This window comes from Zalophus californianus, chromosome 7, assembly GCF_009762305.2.
Source record: "Zalophus californianus isolate mZalCal1 chromosome 7, mZalCal1.pri.v2, whole genome shotgun sequence".
Taxonomy (NCBI): Eukaryota; Metazoa; Chordata; class Mammalia; order Carnivora; family Otariidae; genus Zalophus; species Zalophus californianus.
Window position 1 is genome coordinate 111,665,811 of NC_045601.1, and position 23,919 is coordinate 111,689,729.

At 38.1% G+C, this 23,919-nt stretch overlaps 1 protein-coding gene across 6 annotated transcripts in view; it reads right to left on the reverse strand.

Annotated features, from left to right (window-relative positions):
- The window catches only part of DNAH8 (dynein axonemal heavy chain 8), a 417,769-nt gene that overhangs the window by 69,024 nt on the left and 324,826 nt on the right, over positions 1 to 23,919 (reverse strand). For all 6 annotated transcript variants that reach the window (XM_027603620.2, XM_027603615.2, XM_027603616.2 and 3 more), the window contains 3 exons: positions 11,243 to 11,316; positions 9,060 to 9,212; positions 8,545 to 8,700 (listed from right to left, as the gene is read on the reverse strand). In XM_027603620.2, the coding sequence (XP_027459421.2) occupies positions 8,545 to 8,700; positions 9,060 to 9,212; positions 11,243 to 11,316 (383 nt within the window). The remainder of the gene's footprint in view (positions 1 to 8,544; positions 8,701 to 9,059; positions 9,213 to 11,242; positions 11,317 to 23,919) is intronic.

Sequence of the window (23,919 nt, forward strand, 5' to 3'; positions counted from 1 at the left end):
CTGTCATCATCAAGACAGAATGGTACTGGCACAAAAACAGACACATAGATCAATGGAACAGAATAGAAAGCCCAGAAATGAACCCTCAACTCTATGGTCAACTAATCTTCGGCAAAGCAGGAAAGAATGTCCAATGGAAAAAAGACAGTCTCTTCAACAAATGGTGTTGGGAAAATTGGACAGCCACATGCAGAAGAATGAAACTGGACCATTTCCTTACACCACACACAAAAATAGACTCAAAATGGTTGAAAGACCTCAATGTGAGACAAGTGTCCATCAAAATCCTAAAGGAGATCACAGGCAGCAACCTCTTTGACCTCAGCCACAGCAACTTCTTCCTAGAAACATCTCCAAAGGCAAGGGAAGCAAGGGCAAAAATGAATATTGGGACTTCAGCAAGATAAAAAGCTTTTGCACAGCAAAAGTAACAGTCAACAAAACCAAAAGACAACTGACAGAATGGGAGAAGATATTTGCAAATGACATATCAGATAAAGGGCTAGTATCTAAAATCTATAAAGAACTTATCAAACTCAACATCCAAAGAACAAATGATCCAATCAAGAAATGGGCAGAAGACATGAACAGACATTTTTCCAAAGAAGACATCCAAATGGCCAACAGACACATGAAAAAGTGCTCAACATCGCTCGGCATCAGGGAAATCCAAATCAAAACGTCAATGAGATACCACCTCACACCAGTCAGAATGGCTAAAATTAACAAGTCAGGAATCGACAGATGTTGGCAGGGATGCAGAGAAAGGGGAACCGTCCTACACTGTTGGTGGGAATGCAAGCTGGTGTGGCCACTCTGGAAAACACTATGGAGGTTCCTCAAAAAGTTGAAAATAGAGCTGCCATACGATGCAGCAATTGCACTACTGCGTATTTACCCCACAGATACAAATGTAGGGATCTGAAGGGGTATATGCACCCCAATGTTTATAGCAGCAATGTCCACAATAGCAAACTGTGGAAAGAGCCAAGATGTCCACTGACAGATGCATGGATAAAGAAGATGTGGTATATATATATACAATGGAATATTATGCAGCCACCAAAAGGAATGAGATCTTGCCTTTTACAATGACGTGGATGGAACTGGAGGGTGTTATGCTGAGTGAAATAAGTCAATCAGAGAAAGACATGTATCATATGGCCTCACTGATATGAGGAATTCTTAATCTCAGGAAACAAACTGAGGGTTGCTGGAGTGGTGGGGGGTGGGAGGGATGTGGTGGCTGGGTAGACATTGGCGAGGGTATGTGCTAGGTGAATGCTGTGAATTGTGCAAGACTGTTGAATCACAGATCTGTACCTCTGAAACAAATAATACAATATATGAAAAAAAAGAAGATAGCAGGAGGGGGAGAATGAAGGGGGGGAAATCAGAGGGGGAGACAAACCATGAGAGGCGATGGACTCTGAAAAACAAACTGAGGGTTCTAGAGGGGAGGGGGGTGGGAGGATGGGTTAGCCTGGTGATGGGTATTAAAGAGCATTGCATGGAGCACTGGGTGTTATGCACAAACAATGAATTATGGAACACTACATCAAAAACTAATGATGTAATGTATGGTGATATAACTATAAAAAACGTAAACTACCAACATTACTTCTAGACTCATACTTCTTTAGGTTAGGTTGTCAGGTATTAGACATTTGTATGGTGTGACTCCCACCCTCATCCCTTAGCTAATTAGATAGAAGATGGACAGCCAGCCCAAGAAAGGACAACCAGATTCCTCCTCCCAGGAATTTGAACTTAGAGCTCAGAATTGTTCTCTAGAATTTATCCTAGTTAGAGCTTAAACTAGGGAGACTTAAACTTGGGTGCTATGAAGCACCATCTTCCACCTTGAACACAGAGAAGGTGAGAAGGAGCAGAAGTGCCTCAACAGATGGAGAGACGTGGTATCATCCCCGGTGCATGAGGGAGAAACCTGGCTCTTAAATGTGTCAACTTCTCTTGATGTCTTTCTGCTTCCTGTTCTCAACATTTATGTTGCCATGATGTGTTTCTTTTTTTTTAATTGTTTCATGTTGAAATATTTGGTTCTATAACCAGATTTTGAACCTTAACAGTAGGAAACATGTCTCCCATTTTTGTCTCCCCTTTTGCACCTTTTTTGGGAAAAGGATTATGATTGTATAATAAACACTAGATTGATTGTTGATTATTATCAGAATGATAGGCATTCTCCTCACCCTCTTGGGGGTGATTTCTGAGGCTGAGACAGCAATTCAAAAGAATTTTTTGAGTGGATCCCAGAAATATTAAGGTGAGCCTCCTCCAGGTTATTTTGGAGCAACAGTGAGTTGGGAGACTCTATGGAATATTAACATGAAAATGCATTCAGCTAAACCTCGAGCCTCTGGAATTTCTTCCATCTTGAAGCCTTCAAAAAGAAGAAAGCTAACCACTTATTGGTGAAATGAAAATGTTTTCCCATTTAAAAAAAAAAAAGAGAATCAACTCTAAAATAGTTTCACCTATGTTTGACTTAATTTTTGAAATTTACTGTTCAATTAGACAGGAGACTGAATGAAAAATAATTCTTCCTTTCCAATTACTAAAACTGCTTAAATTGGCTCTATGGAAACACTTCCACTTACACGCACTGAGTCATTGCAATTCCATTGCTCCTTAAAATATGAGCTTTAAAAATTGCTATAATGCTGAGATTTGTTTCACTTTATGCTATTTACTATCAAATTTCATTTAAAGCATTTACTTTTTACATTGGTTCACTAAAGTTATAGACTGTTCAGCTTATCTCGGAAAAAAAAGACAAAATCTTGGGGGGGGTGACATCTTTCACAAATTAAGTCATTTCATTTTCTTGCAATTTTTTTTTGGTACTCACTGATCTCTCTAATGACAGGAAAGAAAGAACCCTGAATTATCACCTTGGAATACTATCAGAATAGATTCAAACCATCAATAACTCATTTGGAAGCTCAAAAGCAGGGGGCTTTGCTAGATTTCTAATATTTGGAATACTGAATTTCTTCAGTCCAAATAGTATTTTTGAAACTATGGATGAGTCCTATGTGAGACAATGGAAAAAACATTAAAATCAATGTATTTTCAAGAAGTTTCAATCTAGTTGAGAAAATAAGACTTGGAAACAAGGAAAGGACAATGTGATGGTGACTATAATTAACTGTCAAAACGTAACAAATGATAAGCCTGAAGAAGACATTCAATCAGAGGCTCTGGGAAGAATGAAACTGAAGCTGGTCTTTGAAAAGAAGGGAGAAAAGACTTCTGGGCTTGGTGAAGGCCATGAGCAAAAACAGGAACACCAAGCTCCTGATTCATCTAGCAGGGTGCTGCAGGTAAGTGGTTTTACTGCAGCAGAGAGTGACCTTGGGTGAGTAGCTAGAACTACATGCTCACATGATGATTCAGAGGTGGAACATAGACAGATGTGAATGTCAGGATAAAGAGCTAAAACCTGATACAACAGAAGGGAGTTATTATTCATTATCAAGTTGGAGAGTGGTGATTTTAGGAAGACTAGTCTACTCTTTACTGAATTTGACCAGTATGGTTCCTTCTTTGTATACCAAAGAATCTGCAAAACAGAGAACTGCTAGTGAAATATGGAAAATTTGGAATCCTCCTTTGGATGCTGAAGACAAGTTACTCAACTAGGTCATCATCTTAATGATGTCAAAGCCATTTCCAATTTTATGTTAGATTCTACCTCAGCCCAATGAACCCACCTCCCATAGCCCAACACAGAATCACTTCAGTTGCATCTGTAAAACAAGGCTCTCTTTGGAACATCACATCCTGTTTAATTACTGGAACTAACATAAAATTAAAAATGCAATTCATATTACACAACATAAGGGAAACTTTAAAAGGTAAAAATAATGAACAGAAATAGCCAGAACCCCTGGGAAAAACCATCAAGCAAAATGTAAAAGATCTTTCTTTAAACCTGTATCATATTATTGTAATTATTCTGAAGACATTTAAACTAAGAACTTCATAATCTTGCCTTCCCAAAGCAAGACCTTAATATGCACTATTAAACTTGAAGGCAATATTTGTCAAGGCTCAAACTTGAGAAAGAAAACAAGATATAGGAGAAGAAAACACTTTTTGGAAAGAAAAACTGCTGGCAGTGGAATTCCCTGGATCCTGTTTGATATGGCCATTTTTATTTAATATTTAATTATCTTTAAGGGCCAGGATAAAATATCCAAGTCTACAACTGCTACTGCAAGACCCGAGAGCTCCTAATCAATGACTATCAAAAAACCTCATAGACTTGTGCATAAACCATTAGAAAAGTCCCAAAAAGTACACCTCAATGTTGGCAAGCCAAGGTGATGAGGAAAAAAATTCCAGACCATGGAAAGGACATAAAAATGATGAAGGACTCTTGTCTTAAGGGCAATGGATATTTGGCAGTTATTCTTAATTCCTGTTGTGTATTAGAATCACTTGAAGTTTTTAGAAGGACTGAACACCTCACCTTGCTGCCTCCTCCCAGGGATTCTGGGGCTCAGGCAATGACTGAGAACCATCGTATTAGACATTTACTGGGTCCGATGTACTGTTCAAACAAAGGATGGTACATTGACCATCAAAGGATGGTACACTGACCACCAGAAAATGCTATTCTGACTTTCTGCAGGAGGTATTGGGAGGACACCACAATGTAATTATTGAGTTTCAAAAGACCAAGACTTTGGAGGAAGATACATTTAAAATTAAGATTCTGAAGGATGAATGTAGCCTTGCTCTGAAACCCAGAATGATGCTGCACTGGAATTTCTGGGAAACCAGAGAGAAATGATGTTAAGGCCAGAGGGCAGATCCCACTGAGAGTAGTCTCCAAGAGGATGTGGAAATGTCCTCAGGGATTAGTGGCCAAATGGAGCCAAGGCATCTACTAGGATGCTGGGGATGGTGGTGGTCTCCCATGGGGAGGGTAGGAGGGCTGGCTAGCTAGGGCAGAGACATCACCCAATTGCAGTAAGAGTGCTGTTGCTGCAGTAACTTCCTGGCCTCTGTGGATGGTAAGTTCCTGGTGGAGAGGGGAGGGAAGCCCAGGGAAGTCTGGGGCAAGAAGAACTTGGTGCAGAATTGGCTTGTGTATCTCTGCAGGTTCCCAGGGAAGCACCCAGGGCCCGCTTCTACTGGGTAAGTCTGTTCCTATCTCAACCACAAAACAAACCACACCCTTCACTATACCACCCGAGACACTTGTCCTTGACCAGCCAAGTCTACTTCCCCTTCTTATGGGGGGAGGGGGGAGGCTGTTCATTTTGTTCTCTGTAACAATGAGTGAGGTTCACAAAGCACATGATGCCCTTGAGCGGGGATAAGTTGATGGCATGAGGCCAAACCACAATTCAGTAAGCGAACTACATGGGGGTCACACAGCTCTCACATTTGACCTCTATTTCACTATCAGGTTCTGTATCCTGAGGGGTGATGGACTCCAGCATGAACTCCTCCCCAGGCCTGAGGCTTCAGATTATGTGACATGAAACAATTCCCTGTTCTTTTTGTCCATCTCTGCAAGGACAAATGCATATACCTCATATTTGTATAGAGCAAGCAATATCTAGGTTAAATTTGGAGGAATTGATCAATCAGCTAACAAATCAAGTGTTTGGCTATTATGTCCAACACTAGAGAAATCTAAGTCACAATCAATCCAACCCAGAATTGTCCTTCTAGTAATGGCTGCACTTTAAACTTTAATACACACATGAGTCACTTGGGCATCTTATTACAATGCAGATTCTGATTCAGCAGGTCTGAAGTGGGGCCTGAGACACAGTTCTTACAAGCTCCCGGGCCATGTAGAAGCTGCTGGCCCAGGACCACAGGCCCCTCAAGAATGCTGCATTTTCCTTTCAAGCCAGCTCTATCCTAACAAGTAAAAGAAAATATTTAGGCACTATCACAGTAAATATTTCTGCTAATGATGGAAACAGGACAGAGGAAGCCATGCTTGAATTATCTATGCTCCCTGGGTAGTCATAGAACTTAATAACAGGGTTTTAGAAATGCGAAAAACTTGAAGGCTCACCTCCTTCTGCCTCTAAATACACAGATGGGGAAACAGAGGTCCCAAGAGGGACATAACTTGACGATCCTCACACAGCTAATTGATTTCATGGCGAGTCTAACGTCCCAGCCTCCTGGTCCTCAATGAGGTGCTCTTTCCAGCACACTATGACTGGATTTAACCTCCTAGACATTCAATCTCCTAGCTTCATGTCCCTAGCAATGGAGACTTCTCCTGTTTGAACCCAAATACACGTCCTGTCAAGTGTAAGCACACCTTAGCCCCATGACTGGCCCATGGTCCTGTTGTCCTTCTGTGTAGCACTTGGATAATGGCCACAAAAACACAGCTTGCTGCACTGACCATATGGAAAATACCCCAATCATCTCCCCATGATAAACCCAGTGGAAGAGTTGAATCATCACTACTGGGAACAGAATCATAAAATATTATTATTTGTGAATTGGGAATTAAATAACAGAGTTAAAGTAATATTTGTATTAGAGTATGATAAGGCCTAGCAAAGCAAACAATTCCCAGATAAGAATGTATGAAATAGGCTTCAGTGACTCGAAAGCTATAATTTACAATCCAAAGGCCACAATCGGACTTAGTAAAAAGAACCACCCACAAAGTGTTTAACCTGATTTTAACTCTCTCAGGGTTAGGGGACCAATAGGGAGGAGATGCACAATTGTCTCCTCTACACAGCCCTCCCCACTGGGCAGCAGGGATCCTGGTAGAGTGGCAGGGACAAGGAACCTGAGGATAAATATGCCCAGGATGTTCTGAGATGAGCACCAAATTCCCCTCCACCTTTGGGCAGGGTGGGGAGAGAGGAGGGGAGGCTCTCCGTGCCGCTGTGCATAGCTAAACCATGGCTCCTGGCACAAGCCACATCATTCATTCCTTTCTCACTCCAGCCTCAGTGAAGGAAAAAATGTGGAAAGGGTTAAAGGAGCCTGTCCATCTCTCTCTCTGAAGTCAAGGAGTGAATCAAGTACGTTAAATTTATACAGCTTTGAAATACAGACCAAAATATAAAATCAAATGTAGAACAGAGCAACAACAAAATGAAAATATCCCATAGACAAGTGGCTGTGGAGCCACAAAATTACTACATTAATATATAAGTGTATAGTAAAAGCAAATCACAAACAACCTGGAAATGACAGATAACCACTGTCCTCCCAATATCAGCACCACCTTCACTGGTGGGCTCAAAACATACTTCCGTGTGAGGCAGGAGTGTCAGGCTTGACCCCTAGATCTACCACCAATGAACTTAAACTCTCTGAGCCTCAATTTCCTCATTTTTATTTTATTTTATTTTTCCTGAGGTGCAATTAATTTATTTTCACACACTGAAGAGATGGGGGGATGGACCCATAGTGGGACTGGGGCTCTGTTGTCCCTGCGTCTAGTTTAACAAAATTCTCCTATTATTTGAGACAGTCCAAGGGATAGTAAATTCCTGAGAGTTTGAGGAAAATCAGAGGCTTTGGAGTCAGACTGGTTAAATAATCTATGAAAAGCATTTAGTATATAGTTGATGCTCCTGTTTTAGTGTCTACTTAAAAGTACTACCATCTTCATTCATTTATTTATTCATCTGGATATCTTATCAATTTCCTCATTTTTAAAAAAATTTTATTATGTTATGTTAGTCACCATACAATACATCATTAGTTTTTGATGTGGTGATCCACGATCCACTGTTTTTGTATAACACCCAGTGCTCCATGCAGTACGTGCCCTCCTTAATACCCATCACCAGGCTAACCCATCCCCCCACCCCCCTCCCCTCTAAAACCCTGTTTGTTTCTCAGAGTCCACAGCCTCTCATGGTTCATCTCTCCCTCCAATTCCCCCCCCTTCATTTTTCCCTTCCTTCTCCTAATGTCCTCCATGCTATTCCTGATGTTCCACAAATAAGTGAAACCATATGATAATTGACTTTCTCTGCTTGACTTATCTCACTTAGCATCATCTCCTCCAGTCCCATCCATGTTGATGTACAAGTTAGGTATTCATACTTTCTGATGGCTGAGTAATATTCCATTGTTTATATGGACCGGCCAGGAATGGTATGAACACCATCTCATATAATATTCACAACCCTTATGAGATGGTGTTCATACCATTCCTGGCTGGTCCAGGCACTTTGAAAACCAAATTCCTATCTAAATAATCCATGTTCACCTCACAAATATTTACTGAGCTCTGGCAATGCCCCAGATGCTGCCATGCTGGAGGGGATTCAGCAGTTACAAAAAAGACAAAGTCTTTGTCTTCAAGAGTCTTACACTCTCATGGCCAGGGCAAGGGGCGGGGACAAGGGACATGTTAAGTACACAGACGAATATATACCAAGCCAGGTGTGGCGAAGTCCCATGAAGGAGGAAAAAAGCAGGGCAAGGAGAGCAGATAGTGCAGCAGAGAAACAACAGGGCATCATTAAAGTCCCCTTAAATGTGCAAACTGCACCTGGAAGTTACCTGCACGGTGGAGTGTAAAAACGCTACTGTGTAAAGCATCGGCTTCCACATGGGTAAATTACTGATATCCAGAAGGTCTTGATTAATTCCGGCAAATGTTCTTTTCAAACCTGCGCGTACGCCTTGTGGTGGCTCATTAGTGAATTTGAGAGAAGTCTGTCGTAAAAAGCAAACACTAGTTTTGTTTCTGTAAATTATTATAAAGGATAAAGTAGAAAGGACAATACTTCAGATAACAGTGTGCGTATGGTACATAAAATGTCAGTGGAAATTCTAAACTAATGACATCAATCATAGCTGAAACCCCATAAATTAGGACTGAGTCTTAGAACTCTTCTGCAGAAATATTTGCTATATAATATTGATGATTATAGTCAAGACCTTGACAATTATAAGATCTTGCAGACTCTGCTGGATCGAAAGCCCTGTCATGTTTTCATCTTTCAGTAATGTCACTATGCCATCTTTATTCAAATAACTCTTGAGGAAAAGACACTTATGTCACAGTAACAAACCTGAAGCAATGTAATTGGAAATCGATCATGGGGCTCAGTAGTTATCCACACTCGGAAGGAGTCATCATTGGCTTCAGTGGTGATTAATGTCTCTAGCAATTCTTCCATGAATTCTAGGCCAAGGTGACAATTTTGCAGTAATACCCAGCCACCCTGTATTCAAAAATGATTTCATATTAATTTCTTGTAATTTTTTCGCCATGATTTAAAAAAAAAAACAAAATGTATAATTTAAAAAAAAAACCCACCTTTGCTTAGGGCATGTAAATACTCTGTTTTGAGCACCTGATTTTAATGAAATGACTACACGTCAATACAAACATTTCTTCTGCTACTGGTAAGACTGGAATCAAGTACAATCAAAACGATTGTACTCTGCCATCTCTGGCTCAGAAGGAAACAAATTAAGAACTTGAAGTCTTGTGTAAGTATGGCACGTGCACCATCTAATGGTGGGAATGGGTATTTTGGAATTTGTAAAAGCTCATCCTAAAGTGAATCAGAACTGACTCACCCCCAAGCCAAATCATCCATAGACACAAAGAAGAGATGCACATTATCTCCTGAAAGTTGGTGACAATACATTTGGTGACTTGGGCTACCAGAATACTAAACCTTACTCTTTGTCATCACTCTTCCCATATAGACTCGAAACCACAAAACTTACTAAGCACTATTTTAATACTTGATAAAGCTATCTTTAGCAATATATAAGTCACAGAACCATCACTGTTCTTTGAGAACATAGTTTAACCAGACAACATTTTGATACCCTTATATTAACGAGATCAGATCAATACAGCTACAAAATACTGAGCACAGTAAATACACGGTTTGTGTTTTATGCCTTCTACCGTGAGAGAAAATACAACTCAGACTGGCTTAAAGAGCAAAGCGGACATGTTGGCCTAGACAACTGGGGTGGCAGAGGAGGATGGACCTCACAGTTAAATTAGTTGGTGCCATCATGGATCCAGCTACTCGCTCGTTCTCCATTTTGTTCAACAATGTCAGCTTCATTCTAAATCTGGTGTCCCTCACGTGGCAAAGTGGCTGCACCTATTCCTCGGCTGTTGGTTTTATTTTTTCCCCTCATAATGTCATTATTATCAATATTTATCCCACCTTAAGAAACAGAACATGGAACTTATCAAAGCTAATATTCCAAAGAAGGTTAGTGTGAATGAGGTACTGAAATTTAAAAGTTTTTCATTCGTGGAAACTAAAGAAATTATTTAAGGTCCAAAGTTAAACTGTCAAATCACTCAATGGAGTGAATCATTTGATCTGAGTAAAAATAATAATATGTAATTGCCTTGATATATAGAAATTAGATAACAATATATTATTGTTATATATTGAATATAATTAAGTGATAAAGATAAAGGCTTCAGGCACTTGAAAATTAATGACTAACTTGAAAATTTGATGGACCAAGCAGAGACTTAGCTCATTAACCCTCTCTGGTCATTAATTCCCAAGGAAAAAGCTGCACCAAAGCTGCTACAGACCGTATGAGATCAAAAGCTTAAAAATAAACTGAGATCTTACTTTGTTTTTATAAGTGGTGCGATTTCTTATCACAGCTGAAATTGCTATCTACCAAGCATCTCTAGAAAATTAATGTTCTGTGTATTTATTAGGTGTGATGGAAAACATTTCTCAGCATTCCATCTAGCTTGCAATTTTCAATAAAAACCATTATCAATATTTAAGCATAACATCCTCAAATATTTCTTATTTGTCTGAAACTACCCATTAATGAAAAAAAAAGAAGTCTGACTTTAACCAAAAAATGAAATTTAACTGTCTTGGTCTGTCACTTCTTAAGCACTATTAATATTGATTGTGAAATTCCAGGTAGATTTGCATTCTTAGAAACCAGGGAGTGTGTCTGCCTAATTGTAAATATATATATATATTTAGTGAAAATAAGATGGAGATTATACTATGGAAAATAAAACAAGCTTTCTGTGGGGATATCAGGAGCAAACCAGCTTGAGGTTTAATATTCACTGGTAATCAAAGGTTAACTATGCATCCATTAAAGTAATGGAAAACTGATGATGGAGCATCCGAGGCAGAAAGCTTCAGCCACCACTGTGGCGGTCCAAGGTAGACCTGATGGCCAGAATGCTAATAGGAAGAATGATGCACTAGCACTAGCTGGCCTCGCTACCTACCTGCTGCATGGACATCTGAATCAGCTTTCTAGCATGTACCTCTTGTCCTTGTCCCATTGAGATAGTTCTGCATTCTGTAACATAGGAGAGGGATCACTACGATGAAACATAAATTTTATCACAGAATTGGGACAAAAAATCAATTTCTGAATGGCCATAGCCACCTTCCCTCCATGGCTTCTAAGAAAGCCCCTTGGGAATAAAACAGGTGTGGCCTATGGTTGTGTTGATGAGAGAAATAGGTGGGGAAAAACTGGAGGCACCACGTGAAGAAGTGAGGGCAAAAGGAGAGAGACAAAGGGCAAGGGGCTGGGCTTTTAGAGAGTTTGGGGCTGTTTGGAGATAAGGAGGAGAAAGAATGATGGTGGGAGAGGCAGCTACAATGCTATCACAGGTATTTAGAGGGAAAGAGGATTTTTGAGTTTTGCCGTATGTTTTGATTAGAATCTTTCTTTGGTGGTTTCACGGATACTTCCATGAAAATGTAATTGGGTTTTTATTCCTTTAAGATGTCAGGTCAAGCAGTGCTTTCTGTCTGTTTTGGTTTTGTTTGCATGGCTGCCCATTTTCTGAGATAGGACTCAAGGCAATTCGGCCCCAGGAGGGCTGCATTGAGGGCTGCATTGAAGGATAACTGCTCCTTAGACTAGATCACCACCTTGGAACTGAGTGTGAAGAGAAAGTGGAGGCCACTGTAAGATCAGAAGTGTGATAACAATTTGGGGGAGAATACGCTATTTAGGCTCATATTTTTTTTTAAAGATTTTATTTATTTGACAGAGAGACACAGTGAGAAAGGGAACACAAGTGGGGGGTGGGAGAGGGAGAAGCAGGCTTCCCGCCGAGCAGGGAGCCTGATGCGGGGCTCGATCCCAGGACCCTGGGATCATAACCTGAGCTGAAGGCAGACGCTTAATGACTGAGCCACGCAGGTGCCCCCATTTAGGCTCATTATTGAATCGGAGAATCCACTTGCGCTGTGCCATATGAACTCACTAAATGAAGAAGTCTATGAATCATGCTTGTGAAACTGGAACTGGAAATTAACTTTAAAAAATTTTTTTTAAATTCAACTTAGTTAACACAGAGTTACAGGGGTAGAATTTTGTGATTCATCCGTTGTATAGAACACTCAGTGCTCATTACATCACGTGCACTCCTTAATGCCCATCACCCAGTTACCCCATCCCCCCACCCCTCTCCCCTCCGGCAACCCTCAGTTTGTTCCCTACAGTTAAAAGAGTTTCTTATGGTTTGCCTCCCTGTCTGCCTTCATCTTCTTTTATTTTTCTTTCCCTTCCCCTATGTTCATCTGTTTTTTTCTTAAATTCCACATGTAAGTGAAATCATATGGTATTTGTCTTTCTCTGACTGACTTATTTCACTTAGCATAATGCCCTCTAATTCCATCCACATCATTGCAAGTGGCAAGATTTCATTCTTTTTGATGGCTGAGTAATATTCCAATGTATATATATACACATCTTCTTTATCCATTCATCTTTGAGAAGATATTTCATATGTCTGTTGGCCATCTGTATGTCTTCTTTGGAAAAATGTCTATTCATGTCTTCTGCCTGTTTTTTAAGTGGATTACTTGTCTTTTGGGTGTTGAGCTAAATAAGTTCTTTATAGATCTTGGATACTAGTCCTTTATCTGATATGTAATTTGCTCTTTCCATATTTTGGCTACTTTGGACAGTGCTGCTATAAACATTGGGGTGCATGTGCTCCTTTGAATCACTATGTTTGTATCCTTTGGATAAATACCCAGTAGTGCAATTGCTGGGTCATAGGGTAGTTCTATTTTTAACTTCTTGAGGAATCTCCATACTGTTTTCCAGAGTGGCTATACCAGATTAGATTCCTACCAACAGTGTAAGAGGGTTCCCCTTCTCCCCCATCCTCACCAACATTTGTTGTTTCCTGTGTTGTTAATTTTAGCTATTCTGACAGGTGTGGTTTTGATTTGTATTTCCCTGATGATGAGTGATGTTGAGCATCTTTTCATATGCCTGTTGGCCATCTATATGTCTTCTTTGGAAAAATGTCTATTCATGTCTTCTGCCCGTTTCTTAACTGGATTACTTGTCTTTTGGGTGTTGCGCTAAATAAGATCTTTATAGATCTTGGATTCTAGCCCTTTATCTGATATGTCATTTGCAAATATCTTCTCCCATTCCATAGGTTGCCTTTTAGTTATGTTGACTGTTTCCTTTTTATCTTGATGAAGTCCCAATAATTCATTTTTGCTTTTGTTTCCCTTGCCTTTGAAGACGTGTCTAGCAAGTCACTGTGGCCAAGGTCAAAATGTTGCTGCCTGTGTTCTCCTCTAGAATTTTGATGGATTCCTGTCTCACATTTAGGTCTTTCATCCATTTTGAGCTTATCTTTGTGATTGGTGCAAGAAAATAGTCCAGTTTCATTCTTCTACATGTGGCTATCCAATTTTCCCAACACCATTTGTTGAAGAGACTGTCCTTTTTCCATTGGATATTCTTTCCTGCTTTGTCAAAGATTAGTTGACCATAGAGTTGAGGGTCCATTTCTGGGCTCTCTTTTCTGTTCCATTGATCTATGTGTCTGTTTTTGTGCCAGTACCATACTGTCTTGATCATTACAGCTTTGTAATAAAGCTTGAAGTCCGGCATTGTGACGCCACCAGCTTTGATTTTCTTTTCAACATTCCTCTGGCTATTCGGAGTCTTTTCTGGTTCCAGACAAATTTTAGGATCATTTGTTCCAGCTCTGTGAAAAATGTTGATGGCATTTTGATAGGGATGGCATTGAATGTGTAGATTGCTCTGGGTAGCACAGACATTTGAACAATATTTATTCTTCCAATCCATGAGCATGGTACGTTTTCCCATTTCTTTGTGTCTTCCTCAAGTTCCCTAATAAGTGTTCTATAGTTTTTAGAGTACAGATACTTTACCTCTTTGATTAGGTTTATTCATAGGTATCTTATGGTTTTTGGTGCAATTGTAAATGGGATCGATTTCTTAATTTCTCTTTCTTCTGTCTCATTGTTAGTGTATAGAAATGCAACTGATTTCTGTGCACTGATTTTAAATCCTGCCATTTGCTGAATTTCTGTATGAATTCTAGCAATTTTAGGGTGGAGTCTTTTGCATTTTCCACATAAAGTATCATGTAATCTGCGAAGAGTGAGTTTGACTTTTTTGCCAATTTGAATGTCTTTTATCTCTTTTTGTTGTCTGATCGCTGAGGCTAGAGCTTTTGTTACTATGGGGAACAACAGTGGTAAGAGTGGGCATCCCTGTCACCTTCCTGACCTTAGGGGAAAAGCTCTGTTTTTCCCCATTGAGAATGATATTTACTGGGGCCTTTCATATATGGCTTTTATGATATTGAGGTATGTTCCCTCTATCTCTACATTGTGGAGAGTTTTAATTAAGAAAGAATGCAGTATTTTGTCAAATGCTTTTTTCTGCATCAATTGAGAGGATCATATGGTTCTTGTCCTTTCTCTTATTAATGTGATGTATCACATTGATTGATTTGTGAATGTTGAACCACCCTTGCAACCCAGGAATAAATCCCACTTGGTCGTGGTGAATGATCCTTTTAATGTACTGTTGAATCTTATGGGCTAGTATCTCGGTGAGAATTTTGGCATCCGTGTCATCAGGGATATTGGTCCATAATTCTCCTTTTTGGTGGGGTCTTTGTCTGGCTTTGGGATCAAGGTAATAGTGGCCTAATAGGACAAGTTTGGAAGTTTTCCCTCCATTTCTATTTTTTGAAACAGCTTCAAAAGAATAGAATTAGTTCTTCCTTAAATGTTTGGTAGATCCCTTGTGAAGCCATCCAGCCCTGGACTCTTGTTTGTTGGGAGATTTTTGATTACTGCTTCAATTTTGTTACTGGTTATGGGTCTGTTCAGGTTTCCTGTTTTTTCCTGTTTCAGTTTCCTAGAAACTGTTTCTAGGAATGTATCCATTTCTTCCAGATTGCCTAATTTGTTGGCATATAGTTGCGCATAATATATTCTTAAAATTGTTTGTATTTCCTTTGTGTTGGTTGTGATCTCTCCTCTTTCATTCATGATTTTATTAATTTGGGTCCTTTCTCTTTTCTCTTCGATAAGTCTGGCTAGGGGTTTATCGATCTTATTAGTGCTTTCAAAGAATCAGCTTCTCGTTTCGTTGATCTGTTCTACTGTTCTTTTAGTTTCTATTTCATTGGTTTCTGTTCTAATCTTTATTATTTCTCATCTCTTGCTTGGTTTAGGCTTTATTGCTATTTTTTCTCCAGCTCCTTTAGGTGGAAGGTTAGCTTGTGTATTTGAGACTTTTCCAGTTTCTTGAGACAGGCTTGTATTGCTATGTACTTCCCTCTTAGGACCGCCTTTGCTGTATCCCAAAGGTTTTGACCAGTTGTGTTTTCATTTTCATTTGTTTCCATGAATTTTTAAAATTCTTCTTTAATTTCCTGGTTGACCCATTCATTCTTTAGTAGGATACTCTTTAACCTCCAAGTATTTGAGTTCCTTCCAAATTTCCTCTTGTGATTGAGTTCAAGTTTCAAAGCATTGTGGTCTGAAAATATGCATGGAATAATTCCAATTTTTGGTACTGGTTGAGACCTGATTTGTGACTCAGTATGTGATCTATTCTGGAGAATGTTCCATGTGCACTCAAGAAGAATGTGTATTCTGTTACTTTAGGATGGAGTGCTCTATATATATCTGTGAAGTCCATCTGGTCCAGTGTGTCATTAAAAGCCCTTGTTTCCTTGTTGATTTTCTGCTTAGACAATCTGTCCATTGCTGTGAGTGGAGTGTTAAAATTCCCCTACTATTTTGTATTATTATCAATGTGTTTCTTTAATTTGGTTATTAATTGGTTTATATAACTGGCTGCTCCCAAGTTAGGAGCATAAATATTTATAATTATTAGACCTTCTTGTTGGAAAAACCTTTTAAGCATGATATAGTATTCCCCTTCATCCCTTACTATAGTCTTTGGTTTAAAATTTATTTTGTCTGAGATGAGGATTGCTACTCCAGCTTCTTTTGATGTCCATTAACATGATAACTCGTTCTCACCTCCTCATTTTCAATCTGGAGGTGTCTTTGGGTCTAAGATGGGTCTCTTGTAGACAGCATATGGATGGGTCTTGCTTTTTTATCCAATCCGATACCCTGTGTCTTTTGGAGCATTTAGCCCATTTACATTCAGAGCAACTATTAAAAGATATGAATTTAGTGCCATTGTATTACCTGTAAAGTCACTGTTTCTTTATATTGTCTCTTTTCCCTTCTGGTCTATGTTACCTTTGGGCTTTCTCTTCACTTACAGAATCCCCTTTAATATTCTTTACAGGGATGTGTTAGTGATCACAAATTCTTTTAGTTTCTGTTTGTCCTGGAAGCTTTTTATCTCTCTTTCCATTCTGAATGACAGCCTTGCTGGATAAAGTATTCTTGCCTGCATGTTTTTCTCATTTAGTACACTGAATAGATCATGCCAGCCCTTTCTTGCCTGTCAGGTCTCTGTGGACAGGTCTGCTACCAGTCTAACATTTCTACCCTTGTAGATTAAGGATCTCTTGTCTCAAGCTGCTTTCAGGTTTTTTTCTTTATTTCTGAAATTTGCAAGCTTCACTATTATATGTCGGGGTATTGATCTATTTTTTTTTAGGGGGTTCTCTGTGCCTCCTTGACTTGAATGCCTGTTTCTTTCCCCAGATTAGGGAAGTTCTCAACTATGATTTGTTCAGATATACCTTTTGTCCCTCTCTCATTTTTCTTCCTCTGGGACCACAATTATTCTAATATTGTTTCGCTTTATGGTATCACTGATTTCTCAAAGCCTCACCTCATGATGCATTAGTTGTTTTTCTCTCTTTACCTCAGCTTTCTTCCTTTCCATAATATTTTTCTTCTATGTCAGTGACTCTTCTGCCTCATTTACCCTAGCCATTAGAGCATCCACTTTAGACTGCACCTCAGTTAAAACATTTTTAATTTCAGCCTGATTAGATTTTACTTCTTTTAATTCTGCACTAAGGGATTCTTTAGTGTCTTTTATGCTTTTTTCAAGCCCAGCTAGTATCTTTATGATCATTATTCTAAATTCTAGGTCCAACATTTTACTTATATCCATATTGATTAAATCTATGGCAGAGAGTATTATCTCTGGTTCTTTCTCTTGTTGTAAATTTCCCCTTCTAGTCATTTTGTCCAGAGAAGAATAGATGAACGAGACAACAAAATAAAAAATATCAACCACGACCCCAGTGAAGTATACACTAGACAAATCTGAAGAGATCAGAAACCAAATAAAAAGAAAAAAGGGAAGCGGGGGCAGAGAATATAATCTAACAGACACTAGATCCCAAAATAGTAAAGAAATAAAAACATATATATATATAAGAAATAAAAACATATATATATATAAGAAATAAAAACATATATATAAATAAAAACATATATATAATATAAATAAAATTGAATACAGTGAAAGGAAGCCAAAAATGAAGAACATATCTACAAAATATAAATGTAAAAATGAAAATTAAAAAAAAGACTTAAAAGAAGAGTTGATACAGTAAGATGCTAGTTGAAAAGGAAAAAAACGAGAGAAAGAAATTTTTAAACTGAAAGACTAAAGAATCATGAGACAAAACCTCAAATTCTGTATGCTATTTTCCCCTAGCTCAGGAGTTTTTCAGTTCTGTGTGATCCATAAACTTGGTATTAGCCTGATGTTCCTGTTGGTCTTCAGGAGGAGGGGCCTGTTGCACTGATTCTCAGGTGTCTTTGCCTGGGCAGAGTCACACCACCCCTTGTCAGGGGGCCGGGCTCAGTGTAAACTGCTTTGGGTTGCTCTATGTGGCTTTTGTTCTCTGAAGGCTTTTCACACCACTTTAGAGGATGAAAAAAAATGGCAGCACCCCAATCTCCAGCCCCAGAGCTGAACAGTTGTGGCCCCCACTCTTGAGTGCACCCTCAGGGAAAAACAGTCAATCACTTCTGTGTGCACCAAACTCTGCAGACTCCTGTGGTGCACACCTGCACCAATCCTCCCTGGGGGGAGGGGGGTCTCACCATGGCTCCACTGCGTGCTGGGCCCCACGCTTGGAGTGATCACCAGATCGTGCGCCCACCTGCACCATTCCTCCCGGGGAAAGGAGCAGGGTCTCACAGTTGTTCTGCCACTTGCTGAGCCCCCACTGGGGAGTAGTCCCCAAATCCTGCCATGGTTCATGGTTTATGGCAAATGGAGCTGAGAGGCCACTCCAAGTCTTGCTGGTTGTAGCTGGCTTCCCTGCTCCAATGCTTGGAAACTCTGCCACACTCAGGCACCCACTTTTTTTCTGTTCCCCAGGGATCCTGAGACCACACTGTTCCACCTAGCATTCTGCCCCCCTTTGCCACCTGAGCACCTTTCAGGCAGGGATGTCCTTCACAGGAGCAGACTTCTAGAAGTTCTGATTTTGCGCTCAGCTGCTGTATTACTTTCCAATGCTGATTTATGGAGGCTCCCTTACCCCACAGTTTATCTTCCAATATATTGCCTTGGATCCATTTCTCCGCACCTCCTACCTTGCGGAAAGTGGTCACTTTTCTATTTATGAATTGCAGCAATTCTTTTCTTAGATTTCAGGTTCAATTCACAGATGTTCAGAATGATTTGATAGATAGCTAGATGAATTTAGGGGACCAGATGAAATGAGGGTCTCCTACTCTTCTTCCATCTTTCCTCCTCCTCAATATCTTTACTTCTTATAGTTCTATACAGGTTTTCTATTACTTCTTGAGTAACTTCCAGTAGTTGTCTCTTGCTAATAATTTGCCCACTTCATTCAGGTTACCTAATTTATTGGCATAATCATTGATAGCATTCTCTCATGATCCTTTTAAAATTTTTGTTAGGTCAATAGTGATATTCCCCCTGTCATTCCTGATTTTAGTAATCTTAGTCTTCTTTCCTTTACTCTTGGTCAAACGGAAGATTTGTCAATTTTGTTTTCTTTTTTCTTCCTTTTTTCCTTTCCTTTCTTTTTCCTTTCTTTTTCTTCCTTCCTCTCTCTTTTTCTTTCTTTTCTTTTCTCTTTCTTTCTTTCTTTCTTTCTTTTCTTTCTTTCTTTCTTTTTCTTTCTTTCTCCCTTTCTTTCTTTCTTTCTTCTTTCTTTCTTTCTTTCTTTCTTTCTTTCTTTCTTTCTTTCTTTCTTTCTTTCTTTCTTTCTTTCTTTCTTTCTTTCTTTCTTTCTTCTTTCTTTCTTTCCTTTCTTCCTTCCTTCCTTCCTTCCTTCCTTCCTTCCTTTTTTCTCTTTTCTTTCATTTTTTGTTTTTGTTTGTTTTTTATTGTGAAGTAATGGCATACATTATCCATTATGGAGACTTTCCCTTTTCTTAAATTTAAGGTTCTTTTTCTCCCATAACCCTTGGGACTCACTTCCCAGTCTAACAAGTTCTGGGAGTGAATTTCCCCGTGCTACTCTTTATTTCCCTTGTCATCAAATGTTCACTTACATCTTTATGACTTTGGGCAAGTTACTGATCATAAAATTATATTTTCTGATCTTTATAAAAGGATAATTTAAATTAACCTCTTTGCATATTCCACAGTCTTGTGGAGTGGGGGTGGGGCCCTATGGAGTGGGGCTCAATATATTACCAACATTCTAATTTTTTTTAAACTAATGGCTGTTAGGTATTTGTTGATCTTTTCAAAGAAGATAGTTTTGATTTGTTGATCCTTTGTTGTTGTCTATTCTCCATTTCATTTTTTTTCCCACTGAAATATTTATTGTTTCCTTTTATTTGCTTTGGATTTAATTTGCTCTTCTTTTCCTAGTATTTTAAGGTTATTGACTTGCAATCTTTCTTCATTTTTAACATGTCAATAAATATTTCATAAATTTTCTGAATGGTCTGGAACAACTAGATTGATTGACATTGGAAAAGTGAGCAAGCTTTGCACTTAGGAGGAGAAAGGTCTCAAAGGGCAGGGGTCAGTGAGATAAAAGACAGTACAATTCTAGGGGCATCTGGGTGGCTCAGTCAGTTAAGCAGCTGCCTTGGCTCAGGTCATGATCCCAGGGCCCTGGGATCGAGCCCTGCATCAGGCTCTCTGCTCAGCGGGGAGCTTGCTTCTCCCTCTCCCTCTGCATGCCACTCTGCCTACTTGTGCTCTCTCTCTCTCTCAAGTAAATAAAATAAATAAATAAATAAATAAATAAATAAATAAATAAATAAAGATTTAAAAGGCAGTACAAGTCTAAATTTCTAGAGATGTGGTGGAAAGATGCCATAACATCACAAGAGGAACTCTCAAAAGAAGAATGGTTGCAGAGGGTATTGTAGGAAGTGTTGCTGCAGGTAAAAAAGTATAATTACACTTTGGTGGTTTAGGTTTTTTTGTTTGTTTGTATTTGAGAACTCTAATAAGAATTCAACTGCCTTTCCATTTCTTTCCAAAATCAGGCTTGTGTCTCTTTCACTTTTCCTCTATGTTTTATTATTATTTCTAAATAAGTAATTTTTTAAAAAAGATTTTATTTATTGATTTATTTGTCAGAGAGAGAGAGTGCACAAGCAGGGGGAGTGGCAGGCTCCCCACTGAGCAAGGAGCCTGATGTGGCACTTGATCCCAGGACCCTGGAATCATGACCTGAGCCAAAGGCAGATACTTAACTAACTGAGCCACCCAGGCATCCCTCTAAATAAGTAATATATGCTCATAGTGAAAGCACTGGAAAATACAAGAGAGTATAAGGAAGGAAATGAAATTCATGAATAATCCTCCCTAGATTTTCATTCTTATCTTTTTAATATGCATAATCCACAATCACCCTCATTTTAAAATTCAAAATGTTATGAAAACTGAAAATTTTGCACAAAATCATTGTAATGACAAAAATTGACCTGACGGGTATGAAGCTATTTATAGATTTTATTTATCCCTATCTCTATGAATATTAATACTCTTACCTGCACTATATTATATAACATATGAAATATTACCTTTCCAAAAGCTGGAATATTCTGATTTCTGAAACATATCTGGTCCCAAGGGTTTTGAGTAAGGGATTGTAGACCCACCTGAATTAAAAATTTTCTATCTACCTATCTACATATTATATATATACATACTCATTTATGTTATTTTAAATCTCTCCTTCTTAACAGTATATTGTGAGCATTTTACTGTCATTAAATATTATTGGAAAAGTTTTTAATGGTGGCACAACATTCCATCATGTTGATGCATCCTTGTTCATTCAATCCTTTTGTATATTTAAGACATTTTCAATTTCTCAGTATTATAAATAGTGCTAGATGAAATATTTTTGTATATAAATCTTGATATGTATCTCTTGATATGTTCTTAGAAGAAATTCATACATATAGAATAGTTAAGACAAAGCACACAAATATTTTAGATTTGTGATATATATATATATTAAAAAGGACTGCCAGTGTCTCCAGCTGAAATGGAATGCTGTCATTCCCAGCCCACATATCTATCCTCTTTTATGCTTTATTAATACTGCTTTGACATATAGAAGTTTCAAAACTTCATCCAGTCAAACTACCTGCCTTGGTTTTGGAGTCTGGTATTATGATTAAGAAAATCTTAGCTACCCCAATAGTATCAATATATTCTTTTTTTTCTTTTATAGCTTAATTAATCTAGACTTTACTTTGGAGTTTAAAGTGAGATAAAATTCTTACTTTTTCCTAAAGTTAACCAGCTATCCTAACAATGTTTATTGACTAATCCATTTTTCCTCCATTGATTTGAAATGTGAATCTTATCATAGACTCAGCTATTATAGATAGTAGAGCCTAATTTGAGGCCTTTCATTTTGCTTGATTGATCTGTTTATCTACTCTGAGCCAGTTCCACACTGACTAAATTATTGCCATTTGATAAAGGTTTACAAATCTGGTGGTGCTTGCTCCCCATTATTCTTTTTCCTTTTCAAAACTTTCTTGGTTATTCTTGTCCATTTCTTGTTCTAGATGATCTAAGATCCCTCTACTATCCAATCAGAACAGAAAATATAGTTGGAATTTCAATTAGACTTGCATTCAATTTATATATTAATTTAGAGACTATTGACATCTTTACAATATTGAATCTTTACACTGGGAATGTGGTTTAACTCTTCATTATTTCTAACCTACTTTTATGCCTCTAAGAAAGTTTTATAGTTTTCTTCTAATAGATATTTTAAAAAATTATTTCTCAGTTTTATTTTTATTGCTATAGTGAATGGGATCTTAACATTTTATTTTACAAGAATGCTCCATTAACTTTTTTATATATTTATTTTGTGACCAGCCACCTTACCAAACTGTCCCGTTAAATCTAATAGTTTTTCAGTTGATTCATTTGCTTTTAGTTACACAATTGCATTGCCTGAGAGTAATGATGATTTTTGTCCCTCCTTTCCACTACTTATATCTTTTATTTATGGTTCTTACAATATATTAGCTACATCTTCCACAACAATGCCAAATAATAGTGGTGATAGCAGACATCTTTATCTTATTTCTGACTTTAATGTGTCTAGTTGGTTACCAGTAAGTAAAATGTTGATGTCTGAAGTTCATATTCACTACCATATTAAAATATTCTTCTGTTTCAACTTCTTATAAGTCAAATACAAATGCTGAATTTTTATAAAATGCCTTTTTAGCATTTATCAAGGTAATAATATGATTGTCTAAGGAAAAGCCTTCTACTTCTTGTTGTGATGAGATTTCTTAACTCTATATCCTTCTTATATTCATCTATGCATTTCTACTTGGTCAAGGCAAATTATTACTTTTTATGCATGTTATTTTTTTAATTTTATAATGATTTCTTCTTGTTTGCATTTTAGTCAAGATCCATTTATATTGATAAGTAGGATCAATCTGTAGTTTTGTTTCTTTTATGAAGTTACTATCTTGTCTGTTTATATCAAGATAATGCTATTGTCTTAAAATAAAGAGGAAAATATATCCTCTTTCTCCTTGTCCTGAAATGGAATAAAACATGAAATTTCTAAAGGATTTACTAAAAATATCATCCAAGCCCAGGGCCTTTGCTGAGGTCATAGTTTAAAAACTTCTAATTTTTCTCATCTTGATTATTGGTGTATTCAGGTTTTTCTATCTTTTCTGAGAACATTTTGTAAATTTGTATTTTTTTACAAACTTGTGAATTTTAATGGTATTTTAAAGGTTATTACCATAACTATATACTACTCTCTTACTTAAATTTTTTCATCTGTATATGTTTTTATACCCACTTTCTCATTCCTTCCTCTGTATATTTGTGGGTTTGTATTTTGCTTGTTCCCTTTCATTTGTGTTTGGATTCTATTTTCAAACCCCTCCTTCCTCTGGGACCCCTTTTCTCCCTTATCCAGGTTCTGGTAGGGTTCTCATGCTAAAGCCTTCTGTCTCTTCTCCCTCTTCACCAGGCACCCAGTGCTTCTGAGCAGAATTTATCTGTTCCAAATCTCTCACTGCAGAGTCTGACAGGCACCTGACAATATCCATAGTGATAAGTTTTGATTTTCTTACAAAAATATATTTGACTCGGGCCCATCCCTCAAGTTGCTGTCTGTTAACTGGTTAATTCATCCAAGGAAGGTAGTGAGAGGGAATGAAAGAGCACACCACTGTAGTGGGATTTGGAAGCCCTGAG